Source organism: Convolutriloba macropyga, chromosome 5 (genome assembly GCF_964194025.1).
Source record: "Convolutriloba macropyga chromosome 5, txConMacr16.3, whole genome shotgun sequence".
Lineage (NCBI taxonomy): Eukaryota > Metazoa > Xenacoelomorpha > Acoela > Convolutidae > Convolutriloba > Convolutriloba macropyga.
This window is the reverse complement of record NC_134472.1, coordinates 38,089,449-38,117,446: the sequence shown is the minus strand read 5'-3', so window position 1 is coordinate 38,117,446 and position 27,998 is coordinate 38,089,449. Positions and strand designations below refer to the sequence as shown.

At 33.2% G+C, this 27,998-nt stretch overlaps 1 protein-coding gene across 2 annotated transcripts in view; it reads left to right on the top strand.

The window, feature by feature from the left end:
* Nucleotides 1–25,106, top strand: part of LOC142340002 (4-galactosyl-N-acetylglucosaminide 3-alpha-L-fucosyltransferase 9-like) — a 33,081-nt gene extending 7,975 nt beyond the window's left edge. For both annotated transcript variants that reach the window (XM_075390389.1, XM_075390390.1), the window contains 3 exons: nucleotides 5,878–6,196; nucleotides 14,050–14,220; nucleotides 24,648–25,106. In XM_075390389.1, coding sequence (XP_075246504.1) covers nucleotides 5,878–6,196; nucleotides 14,050–14,220; nucleotides 24,648–24,913 — 756 coding nt within the window. In that variant the 3' untranslated portion in view covers nucleotides 24,914–25,106. The remainder of the gene's footprint in view (nucleotides 1–5,877; nucleotides 6,197–14,049; nucleotides 14,221–24,647) is intronic.
* Nucleotides 25,107–27,998: the final 2,892 nt, after the last annotated feature.

Below are 27,998 nucleotides of genomic sequence, written 5' to 3'. Positions count from 1 at the left end.
AAGGAAAAAGTAAATTTTCAAGCTTTTCTTCGATTGCGAACTCAAAATACTTTGAACAGCACCCAAATAGATTTTGTCAGAGTTCCAACTGTTATTACGTTTTTTTTTCAATTTTTCTTCGACAGATGTGAAAAACTGTTTAAACTCTTGGCACTGCTCGGCTACCAAATTTGAATTTCATCCAGATTCTTTCCAATTTAAAATAGTGAATATCTCAAAAAATTTATTATCTGGCTTATCTTTGACAGCATTTTGTGATTGAAAATATAATTGTTTCCCTTTCTCAGCAGTTTTTGTTGGCCGCCTTTTTCAAAGCACAATTAAGCTCCCAGCTTTCCATTAAAATCTCAACTTTATATTTTTCATACAAAAAATGCTTTTGGCTAGACAAAGTTTTGATTTGATTGTCAGACCATCTTTTATTTTTGCCTGGTGCTTTAATATTCACTGAAAGAACTTGCTGCACTGTTTCATGTTGTGTTGTGCAGTTCTGCCACTAGTCCTTTCTTTGATAATAGCAAAGCCACCTGGTTTCCGGTCGGTTGCATTTTAGGTTTCACTCCACCCGTCAAGCTGGTTTTTGTAAATATCCGATAACTACGTTTCAGTGAGAAGAAAAATGATGGCTTGGTTGAAACTTCAACTGTTGAATAAGAACTTTTAGCTCATCAATGTTTTCTGTAGGGATCTAAATTTTTAAGAACGTAGACCATGCATTGCAAGCATCGTTGTTCGTTGATAAAAAGTATAGCGGTTTTTTTCCTGCTGTATTAACTACTTTAATTTTAAGTTCCATTTAAGACGTGTATGTCTTCTGCGTACAGGAAAAGCGGATATTGCTGATCTTGACCAGAAAACCCACAATTCAGTTTTTAGTCAAATAAGCGCGGAGGTTGAATATGAATTGTATGAAACTGATGTGAAAAAAAGTGAATGAACCAGGGTTGGACAATGCAGATCTCAGAAAGCCAAGAAATGACCTCTTTTACTGTATTCTCAGGCATCACGAGAAGAAGATGTCGCTAATGTGTAATTTTTTTCTCTTCACAATAAAAAATTTCGCATTTCCTCAAATTAATTGAAATTACAAAACACTTTAAATTTTAAATCAAAGGAGACTAACAGTTTTCTGCTTCGCAACTAATATTTTGTCTACGATTGTTTTGTCTGCTTTTCTGCACTTTATTGTCTGGTAAGTGATAAGTCTGCTGTTCGACTGGTACTCCTTCGTCTGCTTTCCGTTTTGCCTCTCAATTACCAATCTGCAAATTGACTCACTTCATCAAACAAGGCAGACTCAAGGACTGCGACGCAAATTATCCCATGTCATGTTCCACCCTTTCAGATTAGTAAAAAACATTCTTTAAAAATTCTTTGCCGTTTTTCTTCAAACTAAATCTCCGCGGGTATCATAATAATATTCCATGACAACATAACAATTCTAATTGCTCCTGAATATTACAGAATCAAATTTTGCTCTCAAGAATTGTCAATAATTAGCTTCTTCTTACTAAATTTGAGAGTTTGATTACACGTTTTTTTGCGAACAAACTAATTTCGTTGTGGATTAATAAAACCGTCTTTTGAGACTCTTGCAAGAACTGGGAACTAGAGTACCATGATTAAAGGCGAAAAGTAATTTGAGTTTTCTTGCATACCCCGGGTTGAACAATCTTAGATAACATATGTTTTGGATCGTCATGAGAATCATAATTGAATCAATCTAAATTCAGTCAAAATCCGATAGAAAAGCAACTAAGGGCTGCGTAGAGAAAAAGTTTATCTGTACAATTTTCCATTCGAATTATTGTGCTGTAGTAAACTTTAGAAATAATAGCCAGGTAGAATTATAGAACAAATATATAAAAAAACATAACCAAACGCGTTGTGTCTGCGGTTCTAATCACTGAAAAAGCCCCAAAAAACATGAAATCATGACTGACAGAAGAATCATAACTTCTAAAGCAGATTGGGAGGAAACGACCAATAGAGGTAGGAGTTTTGACGGAGCAGTTGAGCCTATAACTCTTGAGTGCATTACATATACATTGAACACACAATTAGGAAACTTTCTCAGGCCCTCTTAATGAAGTTCTTTTTTGGGTGTTTATCGGCTACGGTATACATTTTCGTTCGTTGAAAAATATTGATGTTTATCCCTTGACTTTACCAAAAATTTTTACACACTAGACAACGGACAGAAAACCAATCAAGTGTAATCTAGGTTGAGTTTTTTCCAAGTCTCAACACTTAAACTACATTAAGCGTTCATTTTTTTTTACTTTTGTGTTCATTTCATAATCTTTAAATGCAATGACAAAAAAACAGCTTGCGAAACAAAAATCATTTAAAAATTTTGTAATTTTTCTTCAAAACTTTTTCACAAGTAAAATCGTGTAAATTTTTATCACACAAGGAAATTTTTTGCATGTGAAATCACAGGAGACGCTTTTTTAGAGGAAAATTTTCTTAACTTTCCATCACACGAGAAAAAATCGTGTGGTTTTACGCTTCAAATTCTTGGACTGTAAGTTGTTAACTCCTGCTACGTTCATTTTGTATCGTATCGTTGATAGTTGTTTGAGGAATAAACCAGTAAGTCCGAGGAGTAGTGCGAGTATTTTAGGAATCCCTCTAAATTTAATAATTCGCTTTCTTTTTTTGACTAAACAATTTTTTAGAGGATTATTTAGCTACTCCGTTGTTTTGTCCTATTTACTGTTTTGTTGGAGACTGTTTTCTTGGTTCTTTGTTTGGGTACAATCAGTCGTGAGTGAATGGTTTTTACAGTTCTGATTTGAGCACACAATTGAGGAAAGTTGCTCAGTTAATTTTTAAAGATGCTGAGCAAAATTAAGCTTTATCAACTTCGCTTTCCGGAACAATTTTGGATCATTAATTTATGCTTTAATGCATCCTTTTTCTCTACATTCTCTTTGAGGGTTCCATGACTATCTATTACAATGCCCCTGCTCCTTAGAACTAGAAATTTTTTGTATCTTTTCTAATTCAGCAAATCTTCACATAGGGGAGCATAAAATTTATAAACCTACTTCTGGTTTTAGTTTGATGCCCCCACTCATTCACTCATTGGGTGAGAAAACATCAGAGTACTAAGAATTGGCGTTAAAATTTGTTGTCCCTACTGGTTGGGTGGCATATGAAAAAGATTTTTGAATTCATGTCAGTTTGACATTTAGTTTGCAAGCACACTGCCCTCTCAAGTTTGGTAAAGTATTTTATAAGATATCTTCTATCCGATTACAACTGGAACGTCAAAAATTTTTCAAGGTATAAAAGCTCCATCTTCTGGCAAAACGATCTCCATTTACATCTAGTTCCTCTTCTGCACAGATTTGAGGCCCTTAAGATTGCAAAAATTAATCTCAGTTTGACCAAACTCACGATGATGCTTTATGGTTTGTCCCATTTAGAAGCTGATCTGTCCGCAAGTCCTCTGAAAAAAATTTGCTCTCTCTGGCCATCATACCGTCAACACGGAGTAAAAACGATATGTATTTCCTTGCAAGCCTCGGTGTATTTTTTTCTCTTTTCGTCAGCGCAGCCTTCCAGCTTATCCTCTGGATTTCTGTTGCTGTAAGATTTTGCCTCGTTGTCTGAGACACGAAGATCAAACGAGGCAGTTCCTGGTGGGCTCCAGACACCTCTTATGAGAAGATAGGCCCTTAATGTTTCCTGAATTTTCTGTGATTTTCTCGATGTTTACGAATTATTCGTTCTTTTTAGAGTGTAGCTCCATGCCAGCCAAGATAAGTCTCCCAATAACCCTCTAACCTCATTATGCTTTTGTGTAATCAAGCCTCTTTTTTTTGCAAATGAGGGCATGCTGAACATGGAAATCACCACAGCCGTTATATTTAAAGGAGGTTTGTTAGAGGTAAACCTGTATCTCAAGGCCATGGAATCCTGGAACTCGTTCTCCGACCAAACAAAATAGTCTCTCTGTGACACTTTTGCTGTTAACCAAGAACAGTTTTCTTTTTTAAAATTCAGCTCCATTGTTTTCTTCTCTGATGTTCATGCTTGTTCTAACAAACCCTTATTTGATTTACTCTGCTGGGACTCATTTTTAAGCTGAAGACTTCATTTGCTGCTGCGAACCTGATTTCTGTGTGCGTCGGGGTCCAATGACGTTCCATTCGAAATAGGATCAAAAATCAGGAAAAATTTCTTTCTGGACATTTCAAATTGCTCAATCGCTTTTACCACTAGGTTTGGAATATGTAAACTCTTTCATTTTTAGCAGACAAACTGAACAGGCTTTGTTGCGGATTGCTCACATTATGAAAGTTAACTACGGTTGATATGAACTGGTTTTTACTGAATCTTATACTGTTTCCAAAAATTTATCGCATCCTGGCATAACTCTCATTAAAAAATTCTATCCAACCTGAATTGATTTAGTAAACACCGAGAAACTCTCATGAGGAAAAATTCTGCTGCAGTGATTAAAATTTGATTCCTAACCTGCCAATTTTTGCTTTTTTTGAACAAATTTTTTTTTCACGGTAGCTTCATCGCCAATGAAACCTCCAAGATGATGTTTTCTGATTACAATTTTTATACGTCTGCTTAAAGCAACGCTTGCATTCATCAACATGGTGTGGATAAACAATAAGGAAGGTTTTTTTGGCTCAATGTAGTAGCCATACTTCGGCCCCTACATCAACTGCTTTCGGAGCCACTGTTTTAAATTAACAAGCTTTGCGTGAGCCGCTGCGTCATCATCATGAAAACTTTGTTTCTGTTTCGTCAAGTTGTGGAGTTTTTTTATTAAAGACAGTAGAGCATCACCACAAAACAGTATTGAAAAAGGTTCACCTTGAGTTTTATCTTCTTCGCTTCGGATAAAGACGTCAATATTGCTCAGCACAAGTTCAGAGCTGTCCTGATAACTATTGTACAGAAAATTGGGAGTTCTGGACCAAAAGGGTTCCAGCGTTTAGTAGTGCGGAACTTCTGTTTATAGAGTCGAATGCATTTTTTGCACCAAACAGCAACTGACCAAATTCATAGGAAGACTTTTTCTCAAACACATTTCGCAGTCCATGAATTGATTCTTCAGTTCCACATGGCACTCCCCATGTATGTTCTTCTGATCCAAATGCATACGCCACGTCATCGCCAGTCAAATAAGCTAAGGCTTTACCAATTAATCTTCGCAAAGTTTCACCAATGCCGATTGGTCTGACCCCTGGTTGTTTATCCAATGCAATAAGTCGACATGAGTTTTGACAACAAGGCTTTGATTTTAAGCCACGAAATGATTTCGTTTGCAATCAAAATACCAATATGAGAAACTAAGTCCCTCAATCTCGAGATCCTGAGCCCAAATCTAATTAACCTATCACATCAGTGGTTGACGTCTGATCCAGAGGGTCCGGAACTACCAAAATGTTTCCGGGCTTGTTTTTCAACTGTACTACTTGTTATATTCAGTTTTTCTAGGGAGGAAGTTCTGATATGTTGAATATCTCCTCTTCTATTGCTTTTCGTGCATAATTTCGGTTACCGTTCTTCCGTCTATTAAATCAGAAGGCTTAAGCACACTCTTTTGTTTTTATCTGCAAGGAACTTTTTTGCTTTTTTGATGTTCCCTTCTTGAAGCGTCTTAGCAAACGCTAGGAATTTCTCCTGAGGTTCGCTCTTTTGCGTTCTAACAGCTTTTCTCGAGAATTTAGTGCATCTCTTATAAGATTGAACAAGAAACTGAAATTTCCCCTCAGACCACTCTTTCAATCTCTTTTCAATTGTTACTTTTACATCTTTGAAGTGTATCACTTAGTTGTCTCTGTGGATTTCATTAATATTTAATTGAAATAATTAATTTTAAGCGAAGCAAATGATTTTTTCCAGGGCCTGCGTCACCTTTTTAACTGGACAGCGTCAATGGGTCGTGGACTTACTTTTCAGATGAAGTTTATCCGAATAGAGAAAAGAAAGTCACCTATATCAATGCATGAAATAGAACAAGAAGTCAGGCAACACTTTGACAAGAAAAGCAATTTAACCTGCTGGGCAATGAGCAACTGTGGTTTCACATTCACAGACAGAGTCACTCTGGCTAAAAATCTAGTTAGATACCTACCTGAGAAACTTCAGCTCTTTGGAAAAGGAGGAAAAGCTTGCATGGCAGGCATGGACAGTTTTGTTGACTATCGGGGTCAAATTGAAGGCAACAGGATCTTTTCTGTTCATAAATGAGCAATCGGTTCATATTGGATACAAAAGGGTTTCAGTATATTAATAGCAAGTACTCTCAAATACATGCAGTTAACTTGTAAACAATATGGCAGGCATCTTGTACAAAATGATCAACTCGTAGGAAGCTGTAAGTTCAGGGTTTTGTTATGAGAATACAATGAATAGATTGCATTTGGAATGGACTGACAATGTTGGATTAATGATTTTCTGACTATTATCATTTTGATCAAATCTGGATGGAATCCCATGTCAATATCCTCGTTAAAAATTGCTTTTGATTTGACCAAAAAGGAGCATGATCATCCGCGTCCAGATCATGAGCAGCCATGATCAAACAATGCATCGTTCATTTGTTAATGCGTTTTCGGCTCATTTTTTCAAAAAAGCGCGTTTTGCCTCGTTCTTTTTAAGGGGTGCTTTTTGCTTAATAATTATTTCGACATATAAAATCTAGAAAAAAAAATAGTACGGGCGTACTACGGCACAATAGAAGTCGTAGAAAAAATAATACTAAATTTTCCAGGGCATGCACCGCACTGCGGCCGTATTGGGAATTCTAAAGCATTTTGCTAACAAGCTATACTATGGCCAACTTAAATTATTTAGATGGTGTAAAGAATTCATTAGCGATACACCTCTCTGGAAACTCTTCTGTTGATTTACGTATCTTGCGTTTCTGCACGCTTGATTTTCTAATAAAAATTAGTAAGCAAGAGCTATAATCAAGCATCAAAATTACTTAATTCGGGTAAACATAATGAAAAATAGCACAATACCGAAGTCACGCTGTCTGCCAACATTAAAATAGATCTATGAAACATTTTCCAAATTTCATTATTATTTGCTTAGAATGAGCTTTAAAAAAATAGCCCGGAGATATCTGACAAATATAACAAAAACACCAAATCTGTACGCTACATTAAGCCAGCAACGTATTATACTCACCATTCCTGGCAAAAAGCGCAAAATTTGCTTTCAAATTAAGTACCTACTGCGCTGAAAGTTTCATCGCTTAACTTTTTGAAAGACTATTATCAACACATTCTTATCGTGTTAGATTTGTGTATAATCACGCAATTAGCATTCCTACTGTCAGATGCTAAACGATAAAAATTCTGATAACATGAACAACTTCTTATAACAATTTTTAATTTTTGTTCCGACCCCTTTGTGGTGGGGGTAGGAGGAACTGCATACTCAAATGGCTTTTTTGTTCAGTCAATTTTGCCCGATTGATATATTCATCGTAGAGTTGAGATTGGTATCGTTGGAAAGCCCGTCCAACGTCAAATGTGGAATTAAAAAGATTTTTTGGTTTCCGCTTTCTACAGGGAGTTATCGAGGTTTAAAATTTTGTAAATGAAAGTCAATACTCCCTTTTTTCATATTTTCTCTAATTTTGATCCAATTTTCGACAACTTTGATAACGAAGGCTTGCCAATTGGCTTAACCGAGTCTTTTGGTTTACATTTTTGCTCATTTTTTGAATTTGCGACACTTTTTTTATCAAAAAATGCTCGAATACGCTTTTTTATCCCACTTTTTTAAACAAGCCAGAAGTACTGACCTAACATCTGCTGTCACAATTTTCTTTAAAAATTCCAAAGAAAAAAGTAACTCAATAACTACTCAATACACATCATTTATTTTTGTTTTATTCAAAAATTCTTTATTGCAAACATATGGAACAATTAATTGTTTTTTTTGTTGAACGCGCAGCAAAGTCAGGTCTAAGTTTGAACTCACCTTGGATTCTTCCTGGGCGCGATCTTTTTCAAAATGTTTTTGCCTTTCGGATTTTATGTTAAATACTGACCAAAATGACGACTTCAAATCCAAGCCCAAATAATGAGAGAACCTATTTACCTCAAAAAGAGACGAAATAAACGTAAATTAAGTCTTCAGAGAAAAAGTAAATTTTTTTTGGCTTTGATCTCTTTTTTCATAATTTTTAATTGATTTGTTGTTCTGCCTTAGTTTGTCATTCCCTTTGCAGCCTCATGACTTCGTCTCATTATTCAGAGATCCAATTGGGTTCCTTATGAGCTATGGACTACCTTTACAAATCTGTCAACTGGTATCTAATGCAGTTTTGACTTTAAAATTGTTTACTTACGAAACTGTTAGTGAAAATTTATGTTTGTCATAATATATACAGGGCAAAACGTATTACAAAGAACTAAATTATACTCCTGCTAGTGGTTTCAATTTTAACTAAATGTTTCTAGGCTTTTTTAAAACAACATTTCATAAAGATTTTGCAGATTCGCTTTCTGCCTATATTTGAGATTGTTATTTGTTCTCATTTCAAAAAACCACATCAACGAAATATCAATTGTCATTGAAATATTGCGCAAAAAATATTTTTAAGATTTCAGTGAATACCGTAATAGAAGACCGTTCTCTCATAAATTTTGCTAGAATTCTTCTTTTTTGCCTCAATTTTCCGTTCTTTTTCCGGTCGAACGGCATATATTTGACAATCAAAAGTTTTATTTGATTCGTTTTTTTAATGATTTTTTTTCTGATTTGAAGTTTGTAGCTAACGGCTGAAGTGACTTTCAATTATTTTGTTTTGGAAAGAGAAATTTTTGCATTTCCCAGTTTTTGTTCTCATTATCGTCAAAAAGTAGATTAGCCTTATCAGTGAAAGACCTCGTCAATTTTCTTTTTATAATCAAATTTTCATTGTTGTTGGTTATGTTTTGACAAATGTCTTTAGAGTTCAGAAAGTTTTTCGCAAATTTTTTGAGAAATTTTGAATTCTCTCCGTATTTGATGTTTTGTTTGTCGTCATTTGATTTGATCTCACCAATGAAAAGTAACGGCTTACTGAACAGCTGCAAGCTAATCAGTTTCTGTTCAAAGTTGAAAGCTCATGGTTTGTTGCAATTTACAGTGCAATTTTGAGTTTTGTCAATTTTTTATTATTTCGTTCTTGTTTTTGCTTGGTCTCTGTAACAACAGTTCGCATCCTCTTTTTAGTGATCAAGATGCCATCTTAACAATGGTTTCATATTCAACTAATGGTTTCTTGGGTTTGGCACTACGAATTTTCCTAAGAAAATTGTGATTTTGGATATTTTTCCAATACTGTGCTTTCTCGCCATATCCCACTAATGTGTCAGTTGAAGATTTTTAATGATATTAGTGAATAGATTATGAATTTAATGGTTAAACCTCTGCATTGTTTGAAAAAATTGTTTTTACCGTTCTTTTTGTAATCTTCTGAAATGTAACGGATAATGGAAGGTCTCAATTGCATACGGTGAGCTATAAATTAATCTTCTTAATGAGTCTAGTTGTTAGGTTCTGATTTTAATCAATTTGTAATTGGTTGTTGTCAGAATTAGAGGCGCGATTTTTGCTCCTCTTAGCCGACCTATCACCGAGTCTCATATCTTATCAAATGAAGTACAGGTTAATTTGTTTAGTTCTGGTTTTAACTGAGTGTTTTTTTTTTTCAAAATATGGACAACAACCTTTGATTTTAACTAATATGGACAAATATGGACAGCAACTTTTGATTTTAACTGAAAATTGCAATTGTTTGATTTTTATGTTTATCTTGTCCAGTAATCTCAATAAAGGCAAGTCTCACCGGCCCCTTAACCCACCAAGATTTTTCTTCTTTTAATTGATTGTTGAACGGTGTTTGAACTTCTGAAAATTTTCTATCTCTTCCTCATCTAGTAAACAATCAAATCAAAACGTAGATGACCGGGGTCGGAACATTATGTGCAAACGCACATTACCGAGCCTCCTTGTTAAGATGCGTATTCTTAGAAGATAATCAGATTGTGTTTGACCTACAAGAATTTTGATTTTGTAAAATTTTAAACAATATAAATTTAAATTGATAGAGTCATATGAAGACTACATCAATAATTCAGAGGCAAAGTAAGAATAAAACATCAAACAATTGGAAAAAGTTTTACTCGACTGCTAAAAACAACTCGGGCTGTTTGGGCAAAAATTTTCCCTGGAATAATATTTGATTACGCTCATTGTTTCCCATTTTTCGAAAATTCAAATCATGTCACTGTCAGAAAAATGTTACGCAAAGTAGTATCAAGATAGAAACTGACTCTAACAGGACATAGACAATAAAATTAAATTAGAAAGATTCGCTTTGTTCCCCACTTTACGTCAGATCGTGCAGTTTTTTACCAGAAAATTTGATAAAAATTAGTCTCACATGGCAGAATCCTACGCTGACTAAATTTAATTATTGTGTATAATGTAGAAAAGTTGGTTTTGTTGTTGATTTTCCATTTTAGTACGTTCAGTTGTAATGTTTGATTGAATACATTAGAGGTACTTTTTCTCTGTTCAGGTTTTCTTTGTGTTAGAGAGTATCTTCCAGCCTTTTTATATCAATTTTTTGTGAGCACAAAATGAGCAGTGATAAGAATTTTATCTGTTTGCAACCACTTTGGACAATCGGGCATTAAATTTACTATCCTATAAGGTTTCAGTGCTTCCCTGATTCAACTTTGTGTTTAATGTTTTCCGTTTGAAAATTGTTAGCGATTTGCTTTTTTTCCTCGTGATGACCTATAATACGGCAATTGAAAATTCGATTTAAAAAGTTTCAGGTCAATGAAGTGGTGATAGAAAGAACCGTGAGCTACTCTGTAAAATAAAAATTACGGTCCCTTCGTATTTTACTTATAAATGGCCATGGAAATAGTTGGCAAACATTGTTTTAGAAGACTAAAAATCCAGATCCATTTTTAAAATTCTGACAATTTATTATTGTTGAATTCAAATACATGAGATATCTTGTTGTTCCGACCCATTCTAGTAGGGGGAGGAGCTATATACTCAACTGGGTTTTTTGTTCAGTAAAATTGGATATAATTATCGAACAGGATTTTGTATAATTGAGCTTGTCAAGCGTAGATTTTCAAAAGGAATTTTTTTTCAATTTCCCTTTTTCCAACAAGTTACGGAGGTTAAAACAAATGTGGTAATCAGCCTAATTTACGTTGTTTCGTTCGCACTTTTCGTAACTTTTGCTTAAAATTCGATCAGTTTTTGCTAACATATAAAAAACTTGTAAACAAGACTATCATTGGTTTTATGTTTAAAGATAGAACCGAATCGATGAAAATTTTCAACCAAATGTTCTGGCCAAGTTTTAAAATGTAAATTTACAACCAAATGTTTTGGCCAAGATTTAAGACTTTGGCCACACTTTTCCTTTTGTATATATAGATATATATATATATATATATATATATATATATATATATATATATATATATATATATATAATAGCATCAAGTTTGCCTATTTGTTCCACTTTTTCCAATTTGTCCGTGCAGACATCAAAACTGCAAACATAAATATTCCACTGTTCAGATGTGGGCTAATTTAACCTTCGGTTCCTGCGAAAGTTTACTCGAAATAACTCTTTTGCTGTCCTTCGCTAATTTAAACCGATATTTATGAAAAAATTTATTGTTTGTTTTTGACAATAGTTTTTGTTTGCCAAACAAACTAATACGCAATTTCTTTAGTAGAAATGAACTTTCCACCAGCGGCGCACCAATAGCAAGGCAAATTTTGGTGTCATTGTTGATTTTTGCAATGAATGAGGATTCTGATTGTAATTTTTGTCACTTTTGGAGTTATTTTTGCTTTTATATCCCAATTAAAAGAAAGCGTTTTTTAATTTAGAGGTTGACTTAATAAGAAGTTCATTTATGTCACAAAAAAGATCGATAAAACAATTCTAGGTTTTCACACTAAAAATCGTGGTTTTTAGGGCTCCGACAACTTGTTTTTATACATTTAGAATTAATCCTTGAGTTTTGCTAGCATTTGATAATCTTTTGTAGTCTTATGACTAAGACTAACTAATCAAATGTCTGAATCAGTATCCAGAGGGCTACGTAAAAACTATCTAAAAAATTCAGTTTGCACAATGTTTTTTGTAATTTAATTCAATAGTTTTCCAAAAATCATCGTTTATTTTTCGAATAATGACTTTTTGGTCAAATTAGTTGTTTTGGTAAAAATTAGGAAGTTTTCTGTTGTGTTACAGAAGCAGTAAGAGCAGGAACAGTTTTGGTCTAGTTGTGGAATTTGATAGTTCAAAAATTAATCGGATTGTATTGTGATCTGGTATATTTTTTGAAAAACTTTTGAATTTTTTATATTGGTTACAGAGCAGTATTATTTCAAAAACAACCTCTGTCACTGAATGTTATAACAATTTACAAGCAATGGGAGACCAATAAACTTTCATAATAAATTCAGCGGAAACATATTGTTGCAAAAATTGTTTGTGAAGATTTGAGTTCTGCCTGTATTCATTTTTAATGTCTAATCTTTTGACTTAGTCTCAACAATGGCATGCACAATAATTTTTCCATGCAATAGCAATTGAAGTTTTTGCCATTTTCCAGTTGAAAATTCACTGTTGTTATGCCTTGAGCTTTTAAGGAACCCATTTTCAAAAAATCGTGACAGATTTGACAGTTTCAATCAGATTTCTACAATTTTTCAACGTAATCTCAGCAAAAAGCGAAGTAGCTTTTTTGGCAAGTGAACTATAGGGTAGCCTTCATTGCTGTTTTTTTTATAAATGAATGCTTTTTCTTGTTAACTAGGAGTTTTCAGAATTTTTTTTTCGTTTTTTGACATCTTCTTGTCTTTGATGTTTTCTTTTTCTCTCTTGTCCAATTGTCACATAAATGGCCCAATAATGCCAGTCGCTTATCACATTAAGGGCGCTGATTGAGCACCATTAAGGGCGCTGAATTGATTGCCAGTCGTATATCACATTAGGAGTGCCGAAATACAATAGATTACACTCGATATTTTTAATAAAAAGCTTTTGATCTTATATGCTTCGACTCCAATTAATCGCAAGATTGAATAAAAGTTTCGATTTTTCGCCTTTTTATTGTAGTATGACTTTTCGACTAATGACAGGTCTCAATGTTTTTTATGAAGGTATGAACGAAGCTAATGAATGGTTTCGGTTGATAGCTAATTGCTTTGAAGAGTTCAATTCAATTGTTTTCAAAATGTTTAAATCTACTTTTTAATTTTGCCGTGATTGACTTCTGTCAACTTGCTAACTATTCGTAATAAGGACAGGTTTCATAAATTTCTGTTGGATTTTCAAGTCATTTGGTTTAGCATACTTTTTATCTGATGCTATTAGGACTTTTTCATTAAGTTTTTATTAAGAAAAAATAGGTAGACATTGAGTTTTGGTCGTAAGTAATGCTTGTTGCTTTATTTGATTTTGGTTTTTGTTTCTCTTACTCTGCCTAATGGCAGCTATCAGTGGCCCTCTAATGTGTTATTGTTTTTTGTATAAATAGAGCTCAAAGCGGTTTAGACGTCGTCAATCCGAGTTGCGAAAATTTTTTTAGGGAATCGTATCAATCCTGATAATTTTTCAAAACTTTATCTAAACATTCCGTGTAGATAAGTTACGGCCAAATTTTCAGTCACCGATTGAAAATCTTTACAAAAGGTTTTTACCCAATTGTGAATTTTGTCCGTGGCTTTCATTTTTTTAGCGAACAAAAGAGACAAAATCACACAAACAAGACAACCCTAGTCCAAAACTGACTGCTATCTAGCAACATCTCACTCTATTCTTCCAAACTCATGCAAGATAATTGCAATATTATACATAATCATAACAGATTCTTTTGCTGGCTTCTTACAAGATAACAGTCGTTGACAATAATCTTGCAAATAACTACTGAAGTTATACTAGGAAAGCTGTGTCAGAAGTTTTAACCATAAGGTTTCAAAATTCGAACTCATGGAGGAAATAACAGAAATGATCCGCAGGCGATCAATTCGAGGACATCCGAAGACAGATTGACAACTGTTTGTTCTACTTTTCATTTGAGAACTCGAATTGCACAGATTACATAACAGAGAAGTTCAGCAATCCATTCCTGAGCTACGCAATTCCGATTGTGAATGGCTGGAGAGGAAGTTACGACAAATTACTCCCAGGTGAGTTACGAGTGGAGGAGGTCAGATGTGAGAGGAAGACTGAATTAAGCCATTTCCGTTCTGTTTGCATTTTGACGAAAATTCTGATCATCGTTTATTTTATGTCTATCAGTGTACAGAATCGGAACTGCGTTTGAAAATTTCCGCATTAGGGTTTCCAAGTCTTGCTGAATATTAAGATTACTTTGATTTTTTAAATTGGAGAAATTGTTTCTGAAAGAATTGTCATTTATTCGATGCCTCATCAATGAATAAATGAAAATAAAACTTTTGCCAATGAATACTGCCATTGAATGGCCAAAGAGGGATAATAAATTATGCTGATGTTATAGATTGTTGTAGAGGTACAAATTGAATCCAATAGGACGGTTTCTTTAATTGCCAAAGTTTTGATCGCGCGACAATAACTCTTCGCCAAATGTAAACTTCTTCTGTTATGGTAGCTTTAACCACTGCCCGTAAACGATTGTAACGTTTGCTGCGATAATATTAAACATTATAGTAAAGGTAGCCTATCATTTTTACAATTTTACTCTCATTAACTCGGCCTACTTGTTGTTCTTAAAAAATCCTTACAAAGGGGCCCTCGAAATGATTCTAAAATCACAAAAAATATCCGCAAAATTATAGAATAAAAACCTGTTATCTGACAGATGCAATACATGTGCTCGTGGTACAACTTCTACAAAGAATTAATTTTAAAAATGTTATTCCATTTCGACAAATCAGAACATTATTTGTTCTCAGTCGGAAAAGACACTTCTTGATCGACGGAAATTTTTTAAAGATATTTAAGTATTAAATATCAAGTCCAATTGCCTATGAATTGTAGTAAGTACTAATGATTTGGACGTTTTCAGCAAACAAATATTTCGTCCTTGCTGCATCTTTAATTGGAACAGAAACAACAAAAATGTAATAAAATCGAATTATTGTTTCAAAAATAAGGAAGCTCTGGAAACATCAGCCTTTTGTTTTCAACGGCTTTATACGTTAGAAATAATCGGAATATGGAATTTTGGAAACGTATTAAAGCCATGCTATATTTATTCCGACCCCAGTTGTTGGGAGAAGAACTATATACTCAAATGGGTTTTTTTTGTTCAGACAATTTTGTCCGATCGATATACTCATCGTAGAGAAATGTAAGTGGTATCATTAAAAAGCTCATCCACGTCCAACTTAGAATTTTTTTCAAATGGTGGAATTGTTTCTGAAAGAATTGTCTTTTATTCGGTGCCTCCTCAAAGAATAAATGAAAATGAAAAGTTGCCAAGGAAAACTGCCATTGAATGGCTACAAAAAGTAATTAAAGGGATAACAAGTGATTTTGATGCTATACTTTGTTATAGAGGTACGAAAAAAATCCAAAAAAATGGTTTCTTAATTTAACAAAGTTTTGATCGCGCGACAACAACTCTTCGACAAATGTATTTTTTTTCTGTTATGGTACAAACCAATGTCCGTAAACGATTGTAATGTTTGCTGAGACATTCCCAAACATTATAGTAAATGTAGCCTATCATTTTTACTCTCGTTAACATTTTTACTCTCAATAACTCATTAACTCAAAAAGCTATTGAAATTAATGGCTGTTAAGACTTTAAAAAAATGATTTTCGTGAACTGTAACTCAATCTTGGAAATGACCGGAGCCCTCCTTTTTTACTTAAAAAAATTAATCTAGTTGGCGGTATTATATTCGAACTGTTGGTGTTATGACTTAGATGCACGAGTTTTCATATTTTTTAAGATTTTTTTCGTCTTTTTGTTGAATTTTGAACACGTGATAGCTTTTAGATGTTCTTCAATGGCTTCGACATTTTCTGGTTGCAATTTTTTACTTAAATTTTAGATTTTGCATGTATTTGTTGCTGTTTTCATAGTTAATGACTCTTTGTAATGTCATTGGTAAATTATAAATGACAAACATCATTGTTGTCTCATCGAGGCATAACTTGAAAACTTCCATTGAAAGCTATTGAACTTAATGGCGTCGATACTAAGGGTTTTCTCAAAAATTTCGTGACATTAATGTATTTGTTTATGTTTGTTGATTTATTGGAGCCACATTCTTGAAATGAAGAATTCCAATGCTGTCAAAAAATTAATTGAATTTTGGAAAATAGGTTTTTAATGTAGGTCAAAATAGATTTTGTAGGTAAGAATAGGTTTTTACTGTGGGTTTATACTTCTTGAAAAGTTTTTACTGCAAAGTTCATTTTTTAATGGCTTCGACCCTTTTCTCGCTCATTTTTTAATATGCCGTTTTTGTTTTTTTATTCTCTAGGTAACCGTAAACATTTGATCGGTTCCATAGCTTTGTAATTGAGGATTGAATGAATGATAATTCTCGAAGCATTAAGTTCATTGCGAATAGTCTAAAAGTTTATGATATTATACATTTTTAGGATTTTATAGGATTTTTCTATTTTTTCAGTTTTTTATGTTTTTTTGTCAAATCTAACTTATTCTCATCATTGAAAAGTCCCATGAAACTTCCTGTATATCAAAAACTAAAATATTTACTGATATTATGACGTGAACTGTATCATGACGTGAACTGTATTATAACGTGAACTGATATATCGTGAACTGTAAGTCAGTCTTGGTAATGACCGGAGACCTTCTTTTTTACTTAGAAAAATTAATCTAGTTGGCGGTTTTATATTCAAACTGTTGGTGTTATGACTTCCATGCACGAGTTCTCATATTTTTTTTCGTCTCTTTGTTGCCTTTTGAACAAAAAGGCTTCATACGTTAGAAATAATCGGAAAATAAATTTTTGGAAACGTATAAAAGCCATGCTATATTTGTTCCGACCCCAGTTGTGGGGAGAGGAACTATATACTCAAATGGGTTTTTTTTGTTGAGACAATTTTGTCCAATCGATATACTCATCGTAGAGAAATGTAAGTGTTATCATTAAAAAGCTCATCCACGTCCAACTTAGAATTTTTTCAAATGGTTGAATTGTTTGAAAGAAATGTCATTTATTCGACACCTCGTCAAAGAATAAATGAAAATGAATCTTTTGCCAAGGAATACTGCTATTGAATGGCTACAAAAAGTAATTAAAGGGATAACAAATAATATTGATTTTATACTTTGTTATAGAGGTCCAAAATAAAAAAATGGTTTCTTAAATTAACCAAGTTTTGATCGCGCGACAACAACTCTTCGCCAAATGTAAAATTTTTCTGTTATGGTACAAACCAATGCCCGTAAACGATTTTAATGTTTGCTGTGACATTCCCAAACATTATAGTAAATGTAGCCTATAATTTTTACTCTCATTAACATTTTTACTCTCATTAACTCATTAATTCGAAAAGCTATTGAATTTAATGGCTGTTAAGTCTTTAAGAAAATGATTTTTTTGGAACTTTTTTTTGAAAACTAACCGATCTTAAACTTATTTTCGTGAACTGTAACTCAGTCTTGGTAATGACTGGAGCTCTCTTTTTTACTTAAAACATTTAATCTAGTTGGCGGTATTATTTTCGAACTGTTGGTGTTATGACTTAGATGCACGAGTTTTATTTCGTCTTTTTGTGCATTTTCAAGACGTGATAATTGCATATGCTTTTAGATGTTTTTCAATGGCTTCGACATTTTCTGGTTGCAATTTTTTACTTAAATTTTAGATTTCGCATATATTTGTTGTTGTTTCCATAGTTAATGACTCTTTGTAATGTCATGTGGAGAGTTGTGGGGAGAGGAAATATATACTCAAATGGGTTTTTTTTGTTGAGACAATTTTGTCCGATCGATATTCTCATCGTAGAGAAATGTAAGTGGTATCATTAAAAAGTTCATCCACGTCCAACTTAGAATTTTTTTCAAATGGTGGAATTGTTTCTGAAAGAATTGTCTTTTATTCGGTGCCTCCTCAAAGAATAAATGAAAATGAAAGGTTGCCAAGGAAAACTGCCATTGAATGGCTACAAAAAGTAAATAAAGGGATAAAAAATGATTTTGATGTTATACTTTGTTATAGAGGTACGAAATAAATCCAAAAATAACGGTTTCTTAATTTAACAAAGTTTTGATCGCGCGACAACAACTCTTCGCCAAATGTAAATTTTTTCTGTTATGGTACAAACCAATGTCCGTAAACGATTGTAATGTTTGCTGTGACATTCCCAAACATTATAGTAAATGTTGCCTATCATTTTTACTCTCATTAACAAATTTACTCTCATTAACTCAATAACTCAAAAAGCTATTGAATTTAATGGCTGTTAAGACTTTAAAAAATGATTTTTTCGAAATTTTTTTTGAAAACTATCCGATCTTAAACTTATTTTCGTGAACTGTAACTCAGTCTTGGTAATTACTGGAGCCCTCCTTTTTTACTGAAAAAATTTAATCTAGTTGGCGGTATTATTTTCGAACGGTTGGTCTTATGACTTAGATTCACGAGTTTTCATATTTTTTAAGATTTTTTTCGTCTTTTTGTTGCATTTTGAAAATGTGATAGTTGCATAACCTTTAGATGTTTTTCAATGGCTTTGACATTTTCTGGTTGCAATTTTTTACTTAAATTTTAGATTTTGCATGTATTTGTTATTGGTTTCATAGTTAATGACTCTTTGTAATGTCATTGGTGAAATATACATGACAAACATCATTGTTGTCTCATCGAGGCATAACTTGAAAACTTCCATTGAAAGCTATTGAACTTAATGGCGTCAATACTAAGGGTTTTCTCAAAAATTTTTTGACTTTAATGTATTTGTTTATGTTTGTTGATTTATTGGAGCCACATTTTTGAAATGAAGAATTCCAATGCTGTCAAAGAATTAATTGAATTTTGGAAAATAGGTTTTTTTGTAGGTCAAAATAGATTTTGTAGGTGAGAATAGGTTTTTACTGTGGGTTTATACTTCCTGAAAGGTTTTTACTGCAAAGTTCATTTTTAAATGGCTTCGACACTTTTCTCGCTCATTTTTTAATATGCTGTTTTTGTTTTTTTATTCTCTAGGAAACAATAAAAATTTTATCAGTTCCATAACTTTGTAATTGAGGATTGAATGAATGATAATTCTCGAAGCAGTAAGTTTATTGCGAATAGTCTTGAAGTTTATGATATTATACATTTTTAGGATTTTAAAGGATTATTCTTTTTTTCAGTTTTTGATGTTTTTTCGTCAACTTTTTAACTTATTTTCATCATTGAAAAGTCCCATAAAATCTCTTGTATATCAAAAACTAATATTTTTACTGACATTATGACATGAACTGTAAAATTAGGTGAGCTGTATTATGACGTGAACTGATATATCGTGAACTGTAAGTCAGTCTTGGTAATGACCGGAGCCCTTCTTTTTTACCTAAAATAATTAATCTAGTTGGCGGTTTTATCTTCGAACTGTTGGTGTCATGACTTCCATGCACGATTTTTCAATTTTTTAAAAATTTTTTTCGTCTTTTTGTTGCTTTTTGAACAAAAAGGCTTCATACGTTAGAAATAATCGGAAAATAAATTTTTGGAAACGTATAAAAGCCATGCTATATTTATTCCGACCCCAGTTGTGGGGAGAGGAACTATATACTCAAATGGGTTTTTTCTTGTTCAGACAATTTTGTCCAATCGATATACTCATCGTAGAGAAATGTATGTGATATCATTAAAAAACTCAACCACGTCCAACTTAGAATTTTTTTCAAATGGTGGAATTGTTTCTGAAAAAAATGTCATTTATTCGACGCCTCGTCAAAGAATAAATGAAAATGAATCTTTTGCCAAGGAATACTGCCATTGAATGGCTACAAAAAGTAATTAAAGATATAACAAATAATATTGATGTTATACTTTGTTATAGAGGTACAAAATAAAAAAACGGTTTCTTAAATTAACCAATTTTGATCGCGCGACAACAACTCTTCGCCAAATGTAAAATTTTTCTGTTATGGCACAAACCTCTGCCCGTAAACGATTGTAACGTTTGCTGTGATATTCCTAAACATTATAGTAAAGGTAGCCTATCATATTTACTCTCATCAACCTTTTTACTCTCATTAACTCATTAAATCAAAAAGCTATTGTATTTAACGGTTTTTAAGAATTTAAAAAATATAATTTTTTGCATTTTTTTGAAAACTAACAGATCTTAAAATTATTTTCGTGAACTGTAAGTCAGTCTTGGTGATGACCGGAGTCCTTCTTTTTTACTTAAAATAATTAATCTAGTTGGCGGTTTTATCTTCGAACTGTTGGTGTTATGACTTCCATGCACGAGTTTTCCTAATTTTTTTCTGTTTTGTTCGTCTTTTTGTTGCCGTTTGAACACGTGATAGTTGCATTAGCTTTTACATGTTTTTCAATGGAACATTCATAAGTTTTTTGAGCAAAAGTTATGGTTTAAATGGCTTCGACATTTTCTGGTTGCAATTTTTTACTTAAATTTTAGATTTTGCATGTATTTGTTGTTGTTTTCATAGTTAATGACTCTTTGTAATGTCACTGGTGAATTATAAATGACAAACATCATTGTTGTCTCATCGAGGCATAACTTGAAAACTTCCATTGAAAGCTATTGAACTTAATGACGTCGATACTAAGGGTTTTCTGAAAAATTTCTTGACTTTAATGTATTTGTTTATGTTTGTTGATTTATTGGAGCCACATTGTTGAAATGAAGAATTCCAATGCTGTCAAAAAATTAACTGAATTTTGGAATACAGGTTTTTACTGTAGGTCAAAATAGATTTTGTAGGTAAGAGTAGGTTTTTACTTTGTGTTTATACTTTTTGAAAGGTTTTAACTGCGAAGTTCAGTTTTTAATGGCTTCGACACTTTTCTCGCTCATTTTTTAATATGCTGTTTTCGTTTTTTTATTCTCTAGGTAACCGTAAACATTTGATCGGTTCCATAATTTTGTAATTGAGGATTGAATGAATGATAATTCTCGAAGCAGTAAGTTCATTGCGAATAGTCTAAAAGTTTATGATATTATACATTTTTAGGATTTTAAAGGATTTTTCTATTGTTTTCAGTTTTTTATGTTTTTTTGTCAACTCTTTACTCATTCTCATCATTGAAAAGTCCCATGAAAATTCTTGCATATCAAAAATTAATATATTCACTGATATTATGACGTAACTGATGTATTGTCTGTTGGATCATATGCTTTTTCCTAAACAGTTTTGTGAGTGGTGTATTTTTTTCTTTTTCTCTTCCTTTAGCATTATCGGGTAATAACAGAACCCTATGATTTTCAAATTTGGCCCAATTGAATTTATTTATTAATTCAGTGTAAATTTAGTTGAATTAGTATAAGTAGAAATTGAAATAAAATTACATAATATTCAGCTAATAGATAATGATTTTTAATGGCTTCACTAATGTGTGTTTACTCAATGTTTGTAATTTGTTGTTCGTAATTTCTTGACTTTTTCTGCATCTGTAGTCTGTTCCTATGGCTTAGTCTTAGCATAGTTAGGTCTTATTGGTTGCATTATGACTTTTTACTAAATTTATCAAGAATTATTTTGTTAAAAGCTAATTACTTTTAAGAATTTTGAAATTTTTTGGTTAAAAAAATGGTGATTAATTTTTGATTTTCGCCTCGTTATTTTTTCTTTTTGTCAAATTGTTACCTAGTCTCATGAAGGAATAATCCTATCTGATGTGTAATTAGGAAAAACTAAATTTGTGTAGTTAGGGTTTTGCCTGATTGTAATTTGACGTTGTTACTAGGTGCTTTTAAATTAAGCTATTGAGTTTTTGCTGTGAAGTTTTTGTTTTTGTTTTCGTTGTTGTTGTTGTTGTTTTTGTTGTTTTTCCTCGTAGTATTTTTAACGGCAGGTCTCGTTGTAATTTAATGAGGCATGGCATTATTTATTTCGATTATTGGTTTTGTTGTTTAACGCTTTTTTAAACTCAAACATCTATTTCTGATTAGTTCTTTGTCAAAAATATAATTCAAAAAACAGTTAAGTCGTAAAAGTATATGAGCGCGGTTCAGAAGTCATGTGCAAACGCACATTAACGAGCCTCCTTGTTGCTTTTAAAACGTAATAAATATTCAATGTGTGGCGTTTAAAACTTAGAAAAATTTTGGAAAGAGTGGTTTGCAACTCAAGGCGTAATCGGTGTTTATGGTAACATAAGGACGACTTGCTGTGCTGGTAAACAAAACCTAGAAACCAAGGAAGTGATAAGGCATGAGAGTCTTGTTGTTTTTCTCTAATAATTTATAAAAAGCAAACGTAACGATACTTTTCCAGCAAAAAATCTAGAAATAGACTCGATTAGGCTTTTAAAGGTTGGAAATGAAGATGAAGAAATTTTCATCGATTGCAGTATTGAATATATATATGTGTGTGTGTGTGTGTCTGTGTGTGTGTGTGAGAGAGAGAGAGAGTGTGTGTGTGATTGTGTGTGTGTTTCTCTCTCTCTCTCTCTCTCTCTCTCTCTCTCTCTCTCTCTATATATATATATATATATATATATATATATATATATATATATACATGCGTGTGTTTGTGTGTGTATTGGTGTGTGGTCGAAGCGCTTGCTGGAAAACACATTGTATTAGAAATGAATCTAAGAGACTCCTGGGTGAAAGAAAATTAGCGGTCTCCTGAAAGGGCTTGATAATACAAGTTGACAACGCATATCAGAAACAAGAAAAACACCTGGTAAACATTCAGTAAGCTAACTAATATCTTTTTTTGAAACTTATTCAAAATATACTTTTTGAATAGCCCGCAACATGTGTTTTTATGGAACAAGCTCATATGTTTTATTAGTGCAAATTTATTGTTAGCTATTTACCAACTTTCATCACTTCTCATTTAAATTGAGGTTGAATTATCTTCCGATAAAAACACCTGTGCTAAAACAAATTTAAACCCAGTCGCAATTTCTCAGTCATTGACGAATGGTTTTTGAATGAACACCAGAATTATTAACTTTTTTCACTATAGAAACAATTTACTAATACTATTATTTTATACAAGCAATTTTTGGTTTTTGTACTAATGACATTCCAAAAAATAAAATAAATAAAATAATTTGTTCCTGCGTAATCGCAGCGGAACAGCATTAGGCCACAGCGGCCTGTTCTCAGCTGCCCTTTTTCTTATTATTCCCCACATTTCAGACTGTTCTTTTCATTAGCATCATAGCTCTTTTTTTGGAGACGATGGCCACTTTCTTGCGTCTGAAACTTTCACGTGGTACCATCATTGCAGCCATCAACATTGGTAAGGCTATGGTCAACCTGAAGCTATGGTTAAGTAAGAGCTCATCCTTACACACACAGCTTCGCGGAGGCAGGGGATTGAACTCTCAATCATTGGCGTGCATCACACACCTTACCTCTCGGTTATTACCCCACAAAGGGTTTTCCAAAACTATTGAACATAAGGATGGTAAACAAATCTTCTTACGCAACTTTGAAATAGTTCACAATTTTCACCAATATGTCAATTCGGTATTTTGTTGGGTGTTATCAGTTGGGTTTTACCTTCTATCAGTTCGATGGATATTTAGATGTGGTTCTGACATTGAAGCAGTTTGTGAGCTCTTGATATTGGCAACTGGTCGTAGTTAAGCAAATTTTGAGGCTGTTCAAAAATATTGGCCCTACTCAAAACAATTTCTTTGTGGTTTAATTGGCTGACTGCACATACAAATGTTACATCCAAGTGAGCAGTATATGAAATAATGAATATTCAACAGAAAAAAAACTAATCAATAAAACTATTCAATAATTAGGCAGCCACAATATAAAAGTCTCAAACGCAAAAATAACTGAAAAGGCATTGAAAACTTTTCTCTGTCAAATTTAATCTCGTCAAACGTGATGTTCTCAAGTTTTCATCTGGGACAACTTTTAAGGAGTATGTCGGCCGTAAGTTGCAACTGTTGGAAAATTTCTAGTTTTTATATCCAAACAGCGTGTTATCATAATATCAAAATATAAAAATAGTTTTTCTAGAGTATTTTACCATTGAACAGAAAACTTTGGCTCCCTTGACTGATATCTTCAAGATATTTTTATAGAACAGAATTTTAGCTAATTTGGCATGCAAATGCAAAAAGGGTTGGGCTCCACATATGTCATTTTGTTTAGCATCTAATTTCTTATTGCCTGATCGCAAACAAATTAGTCCTACCAGCTTTGGATAAATCAAAATCGGAACAAAATTTTAGGTAAAACAAGATATTCTAAAGGAAAGTGAAACACCTAAAATCAATTGACGGGTAGTGCAATTAAAACTTTGTGAGCAGAATCACTGGTAGATAAGAAAATATAATAGCAAAGCAACAAAAAAAATTATGTCGCCGAACAGTATATCAGGAAAATAATGTACGTGAGAAGGGGGGAATGATTGAGGCGCTCTGGGGGAAACACGGGTATGTTTGGGATTGGGAGGGAGCATATTCCACGTGAAACCTGAAAACAATTTCAGGTTCCTACATCCATGCAAAAGATTTCGCCAGTGGGAAGGAGTTGAGTGAACACATGGAGTATCTGAGGGGTAACTTTAGTGCATACATGGAATACCATAAATGGAGACAGCATTTCACAATAGGAGACATGAATGCTGAGATAGAGAGACTGCATTGCGAGATATGTGAGAGAGTGAGGACAGAAAAGAGGAGCGGATATCACAACAAATACATCATCAATGACGTCACTTCAGTTTACAGAAATATGCAAACATGTGTCAGGTGATAATGGATCGGCAGATCAATATGAACACACTTCGAGAGACGTCTTTCTTTGATCAAGCTGAAAATTGAAACAGAAATTGTCCCAAACTTTTGCAGGAAATATGGTGAACGAGCTGTTTTCAGGATTCCATGTCAGCGCCGTTTCAGCGCAGTTCCCGGGTCGAGGTGTCAACGCACAAAATCGCTAAAAAATGTAAGATTTGCTGTGAATGCGGAGAAAAGATATAAGAATTGCGATCTTTAGCGTTGAATGCGATGACTGCGGTAAAAAAGAAATAATTCAACGCTAAGAATTGCAAATCTTAAATAATTCAACGCTAAGAATTGCAAATCACTGAATATTTTTTTGCGGTGAATTTTTGTAAGATTTGCGGTTTTTAGCGGTGAACTTTTTTTTCACCGCTTCCCGTTGGTGGCGGTGAATTTTTTTTCACCGCTTAAGCGGTGAAAATAGAAAATTCAGCGCTAAAAACTGCGAAACTTATAAAATTTTAGCGCATTTGTTTTCGTAACGTTTATTGAATTTGATTTAAATTCACAAGAAATATGGATAAAGTAAGTGACGGATGGCGCAGTGGAGTAATAAGTTGTTGACATGCAGGAGATAAAAGGTGCGAACCCGTGTACGGCAGTTCTTTTTTGTAAGAAATCCGGTGAATGCGGTGAAAAATATACACAGCTAAAAATTGCAAATTTTACAAAAATTAACCACTAAAAACTGCAAATCTTACAAAAATTCACCACTTTCACCACATTCATCGCAAAAAGATGCGGGCGCTTTGCGGTGAAAATTATTTTTTTCATCGCTATTCACTGCAATTGTTACATTATTTTTCGACCAAAACTCGACCCGGGTTTGTACTAAGAAATGCGCAGAATGCACTAAAATTTTGTAGGAAAGGTGCTTGCACTAAAATACGCTGAAGTTTTGAGAATGCATTGAAATTTTGAAATTTCAGCGCATCTTCAACGCAACTCACATAATTTCAGCGCATTTTCGACACATTTCTCAAATAACTTTTAGCACCTTTTGCGGCTCTTCAGCGGATTTGATACAGAGTTTTAGCGGATTTCAGCCCATTTTTTAGTAGGTTTCTTTTTCCATAAAACTCCTACTGTTTTTGTAAGAAATGCGCATAAATGCGCTGAATCGGAGTTAAAAAAAATGCGCTGACTTTTCAGCGCATTTCTTATACAACAGTTTATTTATATAAAATCAAACAAAATGATCAGAGTTTTAGGAATTAATGGCACAGAGGATTGGATGGCTCCTAATAAACAGTAGAGCAAGGTTGGAAACTCCGGCAGAGCGCGAAAATTGTGAAAAGGAGCTAAGCTTTTTGAAACTCAGCTTATTCCAGCGCATTATTATAAAAGGTTTTTTCAATGCTATTTTTAAAAAATCAGCGCAATTCGACGTGTTTCTTTCATAATTTTTGGAAAAATTCTTGGTTTGAGTTGTAAACAATTAGGGCTTTTTATTGCCAATTTCTTATGCTTCAGTGCAATCGAACATCTAAACTAAGTATTAAGGGTGAGACCCGAGCGGCGGTAACTTTCATAATTGCAAATAAATGATATTTAGCTGACTATTAATTTAATTAATGCACAATTTTTGCTGAACATTCCTGATTATGGTATGATCCCTGCAAGTTTCTTTTAATTGTAATTATTTAGTCTAAATATATTTGAATATTTTCCCATATTTTATGTTGGTAATTTACATTTGTACTTCCATTTCTATTCCACTTCGTCAGAATAAAATGTTTTGACACCATTTTAAAACGCTGGTTATACGAGACTATAACTGAAAAAAATAATAAACGAACCAAGACTGCAGCAAGATATTATGTAAACCAACAAATTCGGTGGAAAAAACTTCCGAAAGTCTCACTACAAAAGTCACGTTGAAGTTTTAAGAGCTAATTGTAGTGATTCGATATCCAAACAATTTATGGAACAGTTCCGGTTTTCAGTGGTAAACAAAAACTTTTCATCAGCACTGAAATTTGTTTGAAATTTCCCCGCATCTTTCTTTTTTGCAGATAAAAATGATTTTGGTTCTCGGACACCACTGTTTCTGTTTCCTCGACAGTCATATAAGTAGTATAATAAGTTGCCATATACTTGTATGGGGGGATGGATCCCCCCCACAAAAAGACATATTGAACAAAACCCTGATTTCTTTCCAAATGAAAATTTGTTCAACTTTCAGTAGTGTGCTGTAGAATCTAGGTTCTACACCGACTGCTGAATCTTGAACAACTTTTCCTTTCGATATAAATCAAAATTTTGTTTGACTTCAGGTCATATAGGGGGTGGAGTCCGAACCCCCGCCCCTACAAGCAAATGGCAGCTTACCGCTGTTTCAATGTTTCCTGCTGCCCAAATTATATGTTTCTCAGTTCCTAGTCTCAAATATGTTTTCGGTGAAAACTGAAAAAATCCTATATAAGACATCAGAAGCCTCAAATTTTGAAAATTGAAAATTTTTTGGTAAAAAATTTAATATGTTTTTTGGAGTCCTAAAATTGTATGAATTAGGTTTTGCGCTATAAAAGAGCACCCAAAATTAATTTTTTGTCAACTTCATTTTTGCACTGAGGCAGTTTGAGGGTCAAAACACAAAAAACTTTCGAACTTTTTTAAAATTTCTCAGAAAAAATTTAGGTTTTAAAGGGGTCTGAAAAGGATTTTGCACCATGAAAGAGCACTCCAAACGCATTTTCTGTTGGCTTGATATTTTTTTATGACGAGGTCTCTAAGGAATAAAGATTGACAATGTTCTTGAAAGAGCCGATTTGTTAACCTAATTTTTTCAAGTATAAAAAGCAATTCGTGTTTTTTTATTTGTTTTTTTTTGTTTGCGAATCAGCACGACAACCATTGAAACGATAGATTTGGAGGAATTTCCTGAAACTCGTGAACAAATAGAAATCGAGTATCCGGATTATAGTGGATGGTTTGTGAACTTTTTGGCAACTTTTTCTTTATTTGGACCCAGACGTTAACTTGGAATCAGTTCTCAACCTACGATGATATGGCGATTAATTAGATATAAACAACTCCTCCTTAGACACATACCT